Source organism: Marmota marmota, unplaced genomic scaffold (assembly GCF_001458135.2).
Source record: "Marmota marmota marmota unplaced genomic scaffold, marMar, whole genome shotgun sequence".
Taxonomy (NCBI): Eukaryota; Metazoa; Chordata; class Mammalia; order Rodentia; family Sciuridae; genus Marmota; species Marmota marmota.
Genome location: NW_026000222.1, coordinates 17,348,943 through 17,360,603, shown reverse-complemented (window position 1 = coordinate 17,360,603; position 11,661 = coordinate 17,348,943). Strand labels below are relative to the sequence as shown.

Below are 11,661 nucleotides of genomic sequence, written 5' to 3'. Positions count from 1 at the left end.
GGTTTTTTTTTTTTTTTTTTTTTTTTTTTTTTGTGGTGCTGGGGATTGAATCCAGGGCTTTGTGCATGTAAGGCGTGCATTCTTAACAACTGAGCTATATCCCCGGCCCCCTAGTTTTTTTAAAAAAAGAAAAAGAAATAGCTCTTGCTGTACACATTGATGCATGCCTATAACCCCAGCTATTCGGAAGGCTGAATAAAGCAGGAAGCTAAAGCAAGTTTAAAACAAGATTGGGCAACTTAGCAAGACCCTATCTCAAAATAAATAAAAAGGGCTGGGGCTATAATTCAGTTATACTGGGTTCAGTCCCAAGTATTAGGCGGGGGGGGAGAAATAACTCTTAACACAGTCGTTTTGTCTTGTCAATACCTGCTGCTGATGACTTACCACAGCTGTATGATGATCAGGTTGCATCTTCTCCACTATGTCACAAGCTCCAGTGATAAAGCTTATGGACAGGATGTAGTATTATGGACAGGTTCTCCAGTATTTCCTCAGCATCTAATAGCATCTTAGCCCATGGTAGACAGTAGAGAAATACTTAGTACCTGATTGAAGTCTCTAGAACTTCCATGTGAATTTGGGGGTCTTGAATGAATCCCTGGCAATATTTTTGAGTAGATAGTGATTTCTCATAGAGTTTTACTTAAGCCTTGGTGACCTGGTATTTCTGTTTGCATTACAGTCTTGCCACTTGACTAGACCTGATAATGCAGCATGCAACTGGTAACATCTCTCTGGGACTCCTAAATCTTTGGGCTACCGTGTCTCTAGCCCTGAGCAGAACCTGACATCTATCTTCTCCTTTGTTCTCTGCAGGTTGTGGGCCTGGCCTATTAGCAGATGCCAAGATGCGGGTATTTGAACGCTCAGTATATTTTGGTGATTCCTGCCAAGATGTTCTTAGCATGCTTGGCTCTCCACACAAGGTCTTCTATAAGTCAGAAGACAAGGTAGGAAAGATGTGTTTATATAGTGAATAGTCTCTTTCTTTCTTTGTATCTCTCATTTTAGTCATTAGTAGTTTGAACAAATATAAATTGTGCTATTTTCCCACAGAAACTGTTCTACTTAAAGTTGATGGTGAAGTAAATTTAAAGCTTTTTTCTGGCCCTTGTTGGTCAAATGACCCTTCCTGTGTCACTGTCCATAATGCCTATGTTTTCTTAAAGACCTAGGCCTAGTCGATAGTCAACCATCTCTGGCCCCTTTCCTTCTGGACTCACCAGCAGTTGAGATTTCCCATACTCTCATTTACCCAACAGCTTAATGTTAAACAGGGAACACAATTTATTCACTTTCCTTAACCAAGAACTATTTAAAGGGTTATATTTTAATTTATTATTTTTTTTCCTATAGATGAAAATTCATTCTCCTTCCCCTCATAAGCAAGTTCCATCCAAGTGCAATGACTACTTTTTTAACTACTTCACTCTTGGGGTGGTAAGTTGTGATGCCTTAGGAAAGTATTTTGTTTCTTTTGGGATGGGCATTACACCTTTGCACACCTGACTGTGCACATGCAGCTTTAACCGTGCCTAGGCATCCTAGCCCCAGCTAACTTTGCCTAGTGTTATTTCACATAGGCTCTGGTACTCCAAAGTATACCTTTCCTACTCCAAAATGCCAAAATACACCTAGTTCTCTGGTATGTCTTGACTTATTTTCTGAAGAAGTCTGAACAGATGGAGACTGTGATAGTCATTCATTTTAAACTGTTTTTGGAGCTACTTTTGTAGAGCATAGAATCCTTTTCTAGAGTCACAAACCAGGAGTGTGCTTTTTATTTTTAAAGGACCATCCCAGAGGCATTGTTACAACACTGTACTCTGGACCTAAGGAACTGGATGTAGCTGGTTGCTGCCATCAGTGCTGATAGTCCAGCTGGTGGGTAGGGTGGGTAGGATGCATGTATGAGAAATGGTTGTATAAATAGTGTGCCTGCAGAAAATATCTCAGGGCAGAACTGACCTAACCATAGGTCTTCTAAGTTAGCTTTGAGCCTTCTGTAATCTGAGACAGCAAAGGATAGCTTCCTAAGAGGGAGAAAGGAGAAAGGTCTGCTTATATGGTAAAGACCAAACATAACCAAGGGTCAGTTGGGGCAGTGGGGGTGGGAGCCACTGTAGGTCATAAACTCCTGAGGGTAGAATAAAGGAGGGAATGGTGATGTTACAGCTTGACCCCTGAGTTCAAGAGCCAGTGAAAATAGCTAGCAGAGAAAATTCCAAGAAGGGACAGCTTTGGTAGGACTTTGTTGGCTACTGGTACAGAGTAGATTCAGAGGTGACCTTGGGGTCCCAGACCTGAGCAGCTGTCAGAAGCTTGGATGGGTAGCTTTGTGTTTCAATGGGTTGTATCAAATTCAGGTCCAACTCCTGGTGAAACATGGACTTTAGTTCTAGGGATTGCCATAGAGAGCATAAAAGAAGCCTGGAAAGTCTGGCAGGTCATAGCATTCATTATAGCCAGGAGGGCTAGGAATATAGCTCAGTTGGTAGAGTGCTTACCTCACATGCACAAGGCCTTGGGTTCGATCCCCAGTATCACCAAAAAAAAAAAAAAAGAATCACAACATTATATCCAGGTGCCTTTGAGACCCTCTACTGTTAATTGGTCCCTGAATCTTCTTGATAGTCTTTGAGTCAAAGTCTGCACTCAGATTTTTCATTAGGCGCTTTTGTAGAAAAGGTCTCCCTTATGTGTTTTTCTCCTTAGGAAGTATAGTTGTAACCCCTGTGCCGGCCAAGCCTGCAGCTATTTGCCCTCCTTCCTCCACTGAAAATCCCTGGTTAAGGTTGCTTGGCCTTAGCTGTCCCCTTGACTATTGTTTGGAAGAGAGCGGATGCCTGCAAGCATCCCTTTGGTGAAATGGAAATCTCCAAGATGGACATGTCTTTAGAAATTGTTCCTGCACTACCTCAATAATAGAAATAATAAAAAACCCTTTTCTATCCCAGGACATCCTCTTCGATGCAAATACCCACAAAGTGAAGAAATTTGTCCTACACACCAATTACCCTGGGCATTATAATTTTAACATGTAAGTACAATTACACATATCTGCCCCTTTTGTAAGTGAGCTTTGGGCTGGGGAGAAAACAAAACAAACAAAAAGAAAAAAAAATAAAACAGGAAAAAGAATTTGTGACTTTGAGCATTCTCTAATTTATCTCTACCTGAGTTCTTTCATTTTTACTTGTACATGCTATGCAAGTGCTCTATCACTGACCTACATCTCCAACCCTCTGCCTGAATTCTTGCTGTTTTACAGGAGGTGGATATTTACTGAGTGCCTGCTGTGTCCCTGCCACAATGTCCAATGTTTTACATTCTCTCCATATGTGCCCATTTTCCAAATAGAGAAAAAGGATCAGAAGCCTCAATACCTTATCCAAGGTGTTAGGCTCTTTAGACCTTAAGGCCATGCCCTATTCTATTCGTCTTCAGTACCTAATCTGGCCTCTCCCCATGAATGCTGTGTCAGGGATCCAGAGCCATGGCATTGGGGAGGTGTCTTTGATTCTGGTTTTTGGGGGGTACAGTATTGGGATGTAGGAGTGGTCAGGGTTTCCAAGATTGCCCAGCCTTTATCCTCATCTACCTTTTCTGTAGTTATCACCGCTGTGAATTCAAGATCCCACTAGCCATAAAGAAAGGTGAGTAGTGTCCCCTCGGGGTAAGGAAGAGGTTCGGGAGTCACTTTTCCATTCTGAGATTCGAGAAGAGCCAAATAGAGAGGGTGGTAGTAGTTAGATTAGTGAAGCCTTTGCCTGCCTGCTTCTGCTGGTAATCTCAGCTCCTCTGGGATAGGTCCCTTATTCTGGGAGCTGCATTGTTCTTGATCTAGAATCTCCTGGAGGCCTTCAAGGATTTTTCCTCTGACTATGGGATTGCTGGCCTCTGAAGGGGAAATTTTCCTATCTACAGATGATTATCCAGTGCCCCGAACCCATCCTTAGTGCCCATCTCATGCTACTAGTTGGTAGCTCATACCTGGCTAACCTTCCTTCTCCTCTCCATCCTCTTCAATCCTGGAGCTCCAAAATTCTCCATCCTGCCTATGCTTCCCGTGTACTCTAACCCTGGGGCAAAAGGTAGCTAGATCTGAATTCTGCCTACTGCTGAGGACACAGGTGGCCTAGGCCAGTTACCAGCCTGCCTATTGTGTTCTCTTTTCAGAAAATGCAGATGGTCAAACAGAAACATGTACAACCTACAGCAAGGTGAGTTCCTATTTTCCTACCTGATGCAACTTTAGAAAGACTTGAGCATGAGCCTGCTGGCAGTTTAGGTCATGTTCTCCAGGCCTGTCATTAGTCACAGGTGTGTTTAAGTCCCTACTAACCCTTGCTGCTCCCCATCCATCTTGCAGTGGGACAATATCCAGGAACTCCTGGGCCACCCTGTGGAGAAGCCCGTTGTCCTACACAGGTGAGTCAGCATTTGCTGTCTCTGATCATTCCATCTGCTCCTTGAAGCCCAAAAGGCTCAAGGAAAGTCTGCCAGTGGGTATTGCTTTAGAAATTATAGAAGTTTCTGATGTTGCCAAAACATACTTCCTGCTCCATCCTGCACATTAGGACTGAGCCAATTGGTCTTGTTGTTTGCCCCCTACCATACTTCTAAGTATGGAGGCCCTCTCATCACCAATTATTCAAAATGAGAGGTGGTCTTGACCAATTGTCCCAGGCTCTTCTTTCCTATCAAAGCCACTACCTACTATAACCTAAAGACCCTTCCTTGCTGCTATGCTGCCTACAGCTTCTTCTCAGGCTCAAGGCTCCACTTGAAAGAACCATTCTGACTTTTTACCACCCCTGTCCATTTCCACCGTAACTTTTTGAGCCCTCTTTGATTATCTAGAATTCTGAATTGAGTCAGGCCATTCCTACCCCTAGAACCTAAAGGGCCTATATGGAGACAGAAGTACACTCAAAGCCACAAGAGATAATTAGCTGGTGGCCCACATCCCAAAAGGGAATGCCTTGCTGACCTTGTTCAGACCTTTGTCTGCTCCTCTAATTCTGCTTTCTCTGGCCTCAGGTCCTCCTCCCCAAACAACACTAACCCATTTGGTTCCACATTCTGCTTTGGTCTTCAGCGGATGATCTTTGAGGTAAGTCCTGGAGTTTATAGAAATAAGCTGCTGAGGCATTGGTGGTCATGGCAAGGACAAGCAAGTGATTGAGGAAAATTGGGAAGGGCCTAAGTGCCAGGGTGGGTAGATTAATTTTTCCTCAGCAACCCTGTCCATGTACTTGGCCTACCCACACTTAATAGTAAGGGCTCAGAAATGATTTGGGGTAAGCTGGGGATGTAGTTCAGTGGTAGAATATTTGCCTAGCATGCACAAGGACCTGGGTTCCATCCCCAGGACCACAAAGTAGGGGAAAAGTTGAAGAAATTTGGAATTATGGAGGCTGAAGCAGTCTGTTTCCTACAAAATGAGAAGGATTACAGGGATCTCTGTACTGAAACCAGGTACTCAGGGAAAGGGGCAGTGGGGACAAACCCTGGGCATGTTAGGAACCTTTGTGAATGAATGTACTGTAGGCAAATGGCTCTGGAGGCCCCACTGGCTTGGGAGAAGAATAGATAGCCTTTTTTTCTTTTTCTTTTTCTTTCTTTCTTTTTTTTTTTTTTTTTTTTTTTTGGTGGTGGTGGTACTGGGGATTAAANATTTCATTCTTTCTTTATTTTCTTTCTTTCGGTTTTTTTTTTTTTTTTTCTTGGAAGCTATACTTTTAGCAGGCCCTTAGCAGTTCCAGAAGAACTAGACAAGTAGGTGTGGTAAAGGTCAAGTACCCCAAGAGGAACAGCAGAGGATCTGCACCCTAGTGTAAACTGTGAGGAGTTGAGGGGTCAAGAAGCCTTGGCTTTGTGTATATGACCTCTAGCCAACCCCTCTGCCACACAGGATCTGCCTTTATTCCTTCTCCCCTGTCCCTTGATCCACTGTCCTCTTCTTATACCAGGTCATGCAGAACAACCACATTGCCTCGGTGACCCTGTATGGGCCCCCCCGGCCTGGTGCCCACCTGAGAACAGGAGAGCTACCCTAGAGACATCACCACCCCTGCCCCTCTACCCATGGAACTGTGCATTGCATCCTGCTCAGTGGGTCTCTATACCACCTGTGGGTATTCTTGGACACCTTGCCAGTGTTGAAGGGCTCTTGGAATGTTATGAGGTGGAACGCAGGCTGGGTGCTTTGCCATGAGACAAAGGGCCCAGATATTCTCTGTCCATCCTAAGCCTGCTGCTGCCAGCAGGAAACACAGACTGCAAAGAGAAGCACAAACTTTGATCCTTGATATCTGGACTCAGAAGCTCTCTACTAACATGTAAGGAGGCAGGACATGTCAGCCCCTGTCCCACACCCATTGGGAAAACTTGGGGCTCTTTCTGTGGCCGAGGACATGGGTCCTTGCTTTTGGCTCCACATTGCCATGTGACCCTTGTGGCAGGAAGGTAGCGTGTCCATAGTACTTGGTAGCAACATTTGCACTACATCCACTTTTGTTACTTGATGAGCTGGCTGTGGCCAAGGTGGCCTACCTGCCCTTCCTGGTTCCTTTCTGGCACCCATTGCCCACCAGTCCTAGGAAGCACACCCAACTGGTTGAAACACAGCTTTCTACCATCCAGGTATGTGTTCAGGCCTGGTTCCCACCACTCTTGGAGCCAGCTTTCAAGGTTGCCTGTGCCCCTGCTCTGCCCAGCCTGGCTGGCAGGGCTGCATGTTTCCATCCTGTTTGCCTCTTTTATTTAATGCCAAAGTTTTAGCCAAAGACATCTTCCTCTTTCATTGTGTTTTAGGATTCTGTTCTGCACTGTGGACCAGCTCCCTGCCTCAAACCTGGGCATTGTCCTCAAACCAGGCCATTCATGGCTCAAGGCTGGGGGGCTCCAGGGAGGTTGGGCTGCTTGGTCTCTTCATGGGTCTGGCTAATGGAAAGTAGCATATATATGCTTTAAAAACATTAATCTTTTTGGAAAGAATTAAGAGAAATGTATAATTTTAATCCCATTTTTAATATTTTGGTCTAGCAACTTGTGATACATAGATGACAATTTTGTGAGTTTTTCAAATGTGTGTACAGATTTTTGTAAATATGAAACTTTTGTAATTAACTCATGTACAGCCTCATCCTGTATAGTTCATGATGAATGTGCAGGGGATCTGCTCCACGTGCCTGTATGGTTCCTAGTCCTATAGTCAGGCTTATGTGGCACTCCCATGACTTTGATTTTGTAACTGACTAATGTCTTCCCATTTGGACAGTGGTCTGGCCAGAGACCCTGCACATTTTACTGTCAGGGGTAGCCAGGACTGTTCCCATCCTCTTGGAATGAGGGACCCATCCTCATCCCCTGCCCACATCCCTTCTCCAATAAAGCACCTGTGCCCTCAGCAGCAGCTTGCCATGGGCTGTTGCTGAGATATTTGTACTGAAATAAGTGTGGAAGTATTTATTTCTTAGGAAGGGGGTGGTTGAAGAATATGAGAAATTTTATAGTAGAAGAGTCTGAGGAGACAGCCATGGCTCCTCTGAAGGGGACGGGACAGCTTTTAACAATGACATAGTGTATGGGTATAGGAGATGGGGAAAGACTTTGGGAACATGACATAGTTGTCCTTGATATGGCTCTATCCATGGTGTACCAGGCAGACCTGGATCCTATTGGAGTTGGCCCAGGAAAGCAGACCTGAGAGGGGAAAGATCTAAAGATGTAGACAGGGCTGGGAATCCAATTGAAGAAGCAGGTGGCAAGCAACATGTCTACTTTAGACTGAGTTATGACAGAATGCCTGCCAGGTCCATGAAGGCTGTGGGACCTGGCCTTGAGGAGCTGCATGTGTCTGCATCATCCTAGGAGTTCAAAACCAAGCCTCCACCTGAACACACACCTATGTGCTACTAGGATGACTAAATATGTCCATTGCTCTGGGGCCTGCTGGGCAAGACATGGTCTTCCTCCACCTCAGCCATAGCTCTACTTGTGGTCACCAATACATTGTTTTTTAGACCTCCTCTGTGTAGTATGAGCCAACAGGAAATGCCAAACTCAGTTTCCATACCCTGGGATTCTGAGGAGGCAGACACAGGTAATCTAGGAAAGAGTAACCCACACCTTAATAATCCACACAGGAATCTCCTTCAGACTCTCTTCTGTTCCATCCTGGGGCTAAGAGAAGCTTGGCACTGTGATGGGTGGCTAAGAGCCCCACTGGAAGGGGCCTGCAGCAACGGGCTGCCTATGTGCACAGACTGGCCCATGTGACCCATGCAGCAGGCGCCACATAAGCCAGATGTCAGCAGCTGAGAGCCCATGTACTACAACCAATTCGCGGTAGAAGCAGGGGTCGAAGGTGCTCAGGTGTGGTGCTGCAGAAGGCTGGGAAATGCCAAAGGTACGGAAAGCTGGGTGAGGCTCAGGTGTGAGCCGGAGGCGCTGCAGACACATGCCTAGAAAGACATCATCGATGGGAAAGAGCTCAACCTGTGCACAGGCACTTGCCAAGCGGCGCAGCGTAGCTCCAGAAAGAACAAAACCACCACCACCTGCGTAGGCTGGGTAGGCAGGCAGGCCATACACAGCCTCTGGGATGTAGTACTTACTGGCCCTAGCACGGATTGGCCTCGCCTGCACTATTACGTCACCTGCAAGCAAGTCCTGCGCAGGATCCCTCGATGCTAGGAACTCCAGCAGGTTCCCCACGTGTACAAATACATCAGCATCACCTTTAAAAACAAAGCGCACGTTGGGGCAAAAGGCTGAGGCCCAGGCCAGAAAGTGGATCTCCTTAAGTGTTAAGTTGAAAAAAGTGTCGTCGAAGGCCCAGAGCAAGATGTCCGAATATGCATGGCTCTCAGCATGCAGCAGTGCACGCCAGTGTGTCTGTGTGCCCACCCCCTTTGGGTCAGCCTTATTGGTGCCTGCACTCCTGGGCACCCCCAGCAAGAACACACGGCGTACAAGTGCCCCCTGCACGCGACCCTCGGCACCCCACGTCTGGCGCACGGCTTGTCTCCTCTCGAAGTCAGCTGCCACCGACTTGACAGCTATGAGCAGGTCAGGTCGGCCACCAGGTGCATCATCACCACGGCACTTGTGAGGCTGGTTAATGAGGAGTGAAAAGCGCCGCTGGTCCTTGGCGCGCAAGTAGCGGCGGAAATCAAAGGAGCCGGTGGGAGTGGGCGATGGCGGCGTGTCCCCTTCGTAGGCCGGTGGGGCTGCGCCAGAGTCCAGTACCTGGAATGCTCGGGGACCTGGGGTGGGTCTCTGTGCCTCCCGCCCTCGCGCTTGCGGCGTGCTAGTAGTGGGGGCCGCGCCGTCGCGCAGCGCATACAGTAAGAGGCCAAGGGCGGCGCTGAGGAGCAGCGTGAGTGACGCGTCCCGGCGTAGGCGCAGCCGCCTCCTCATGACCGCGTGGCCGACGCCCGCCCTCTCTTCGAAGGGTCGCCCGCAGAGCCTCTGGAAGCAAGGACGGGTGGCGGTTGGGGGTCAGAGGCTCCAAGCCCCGCCTCCCGGAGAGGAGGGTGCGGGAGACCACACCCTGGGGGGGGGTCTTAAACTACCGGCAGTTCATTCCCCTCCGTTGCACCTCCTCCTCGCACCCCTGGGACTAGCAGCCTGAAGGGACAAGATGTTCCCCCTTGTAGCGAACTCCCATCCCCTGGACTCCAGCCCGGGACGGTGCCCAAGAGGCGAAAGCAGGGCAGAAAGGCCCTTTCTCAGCCCTACTTTTTCCCACCCCTCACGCTAAGACCGAATCCCTTCTACCTTTCTTCTCCCCGCCCCAACCTCTGTCTCTGGGATCCCGACACTCACTCTGGGAGCGGCGTGGCCCCCCGACGCTGGAGCCTCGGGCTCAGCGCAGGGTCCTAAGGGCGGCCATGGACGGGGCCTGGGCCAAATGCAGTGTTGGCAGGAAGGGGACCGAGGCCGTGCCACGTGACCCTCCAGCTGTGCGCGCCCGGACATCTGGAGCTCAGCTCCGCCCCGGCGCCGCGCCGGGAACTCCGAGTGAGGATAAATCCCTGAGAGGATTCCTTAGGGGCAATTCTTGCTGGGAAGGCCTGTTCTTGGTGCTAGCTCAGACTCCCCAAGACCGCGTTTCTGAGGCCCGGTAAGTATCGGTGTCTCTGGTTACCCCCACTCGCACGGAATGCCCCCCGCCTGCCACCCAGTAAACTGCCGAGTGAGGACGGTTTGCACACACAAAACTGCTTCTCCAATTCTTACAACAGTTCTCATTACTTAGGCCCAGATGGGGACGCTGCTTCTTAGGCCCAGGAGGATCATACAGGCAGAAAGTACTGTCCCAAATCTTTTGGAATTCAGTCCAGGAATCCTCTGTGCTTCCCCCATCCCACCTCTCCTTTGTCCCCATTGGGATACAAGACAGCAGGTCAACCCTGTCTGCATTAACTTCCCAGGCAAGCACTGCAGCCCTGTCTTCCAGGAGCTTATAAGCCTGAGTCCAGTCCCAGATTCAGTTTTGAGTCTCCTGCTCCCCCGCAGAGCCTCCTGCACATAGAAATGTCTTGTGTCTGTGCCACTGCTGACCAGACTGGGTTAGCAGGGATTGGTAAAGCTCCTGGAAGAGGTCACTCAGCAAAGGCTTTGACCTGAGATCAAGGTGAGCAGAGTGGCACCCTGGAGCCTGAGAGCCCAGTCCTTGCCTAACTCTGCTGCCAGCTTTCAACTATCTCTTCCTGGAACTCAGGGTCTCCAGACCTCAGCCTATGTGGTAGAGCTTGGAGTAGAAAACCCCCAGCAAAGGTGTGCATCACTGCTTCACTTCCCACTCCTTTCCATGGTACCTCCACCCAGAATCTCCATGTTATTAACTGAATACACCTCAGTCTCAACTGATCTGTCAGCTGGCTTTCTTACCACAGTATTCCCTGACCCCCAAACCCCTGGTTTTCCTCTTTATTCTTGGGGTTACACTTTTCTAGTAAGTGTCCTTCAGTCCCACTATCTGTCCATTCATGAATCTTTACCTGTGACCCAACTCCTAAACCCAGAACTATATACCCAGCAGCCTTCACACTCCCTCACTGGATGTCCTACAGGAACACCATTTCCCATGAACAGAGCAAACAGGGCAACCCCAAGCCTCCATCCCACTGGCAAAGGAAGAAACTTTGGGTCCTCTTTACCCCATTCCAATCCAGGGTTACCAAGGCCCATTCTTCTTCCTGAAGATCTCCTAGTGTTCATCTCTTTTCCTCCATTGCTGCAGCCACTGCCCCAGTATCTGTCTCCTTCTTGCTGCTTTTTCTTGCATTTTCTCCCTCTCTCCCTCCCCCTCTCTCCGTGCGCGCCCCTCCTTCCCCCCCCCCTCCATCCTCACCAGCCTCCCAGTCTTAATTCCCAAACCCTTCAAAGGCTTCTCACTGGCCTCATTATTAAATCCAAATTCTGTAAAATGGCTCACCAGACTCCATGTTCTCCTTCACTGATGGGTCATTCAGCAACCCTCTCCAGCCACTCTACACTTCTCTTCCCTATTCCCTTCCTCAAGACCCCAGGGTGTTGCTATGCCCAGAGCACTGCCTTTCTCTCAACTCCCCACCTCACCCTTCCCACCAGCTCATCTCTTCAGGAGCCTAACACCAGGCTGGGGTAGGCCTCTGTGTTCCC

At 48.6% G+C, this 11,661-nt stretch overlaps 2 protein-coding genes across 7 annotated transcripts in view; one reads left to right on the top strand and one right to left on the bottom strand.

The window, feature by feature from the left end:
* The window catches only part of Phaf1 (phagosome assembly factor 1), a 28,181-nt gene extending 20,720 nt beyond the window's left edge, over window positions 1-7,461 (top strand). For all 6 annotated transcript variants that reach the window (XM_015496244.2, XM_015496243.2, XM_048792328.1 and 3 more), the window contains 8 exons: window positions 820-953; window positions 1,360-1,443; window positions 2,961-3,043; window positions 3,616-3,659; window positions 4,183-4,226; window positions 4,376-4,434; window positions 5,047-5,119; window positions 5,979-7,461. In XM_015496244.2, coding sequence (XP_015351730.1) covers window positions 820-953; window positions 1,360-1,443; window positions 2,961-3,043; window positions 3,616-3,659; window positions 4,183-4,226; window positions 4,376-4,434; window positions 5,047-5,119; window positions 5,979-6,065 — 608 coding nt within the window. In that variant the 3' untranslated portion in view covers window positions 6,066-7,461. The remainder of the gene's footprint in view (window positions 1-819; window positions 954-1,359; window positions 1,444-2,960; window positions 3,044-3,615; window positions 3,660-4,182; window positions 4,227-4,375; window positions 4,435-5,046; window positions 5,120-5,978) is intronic.
* On the bottom strand, window positions 7,020-11,309 carry B3gnt9 (UDP-GlcNAc:betaGal beta-1,3-N-acetylglucosaminyltransferase 9). The gene is made up of 2 exons (XM_015496242.2): window positions 9,841-11,309; window positions 7,020-9,483 (listed from the first exon to the last, which is right to left on the bottom strand). Exons 1-2 carry the CDS (start codon window positions 9,991-9,993, stop codon window positions 8,224-8,226), a joined length of 1,413 nt encoding a protein of 470 aa, XP_015351728.1. The 5' UTR covers window positions 9,994-11,309; the 3' UTR covers window positions 7,020-8,223.
* Between the last annotated feature and the right edge of the window lie 352 nt (window positions 11,310-11,661).

What these genes read in the sequence shown, in the direction of transcription:
- B3gnt9 (XM_015496242.2), bottom strand. Translation starts at nt 9,993, where the DNA reads ATGTCCGGGCGCGCACAGCTGGAGGGTCACGTGGCACGGCCTCGGTCC. An exon ending in GGGGCCACGCCGCTCCCAGA is followed by an intron (nt 9,484 to 9,840) that starts GTGAGTGTCGGG and finishes CCTTGCTTCCAG; the next exon opens with AGGCTCTGCGGGCGACCCTT.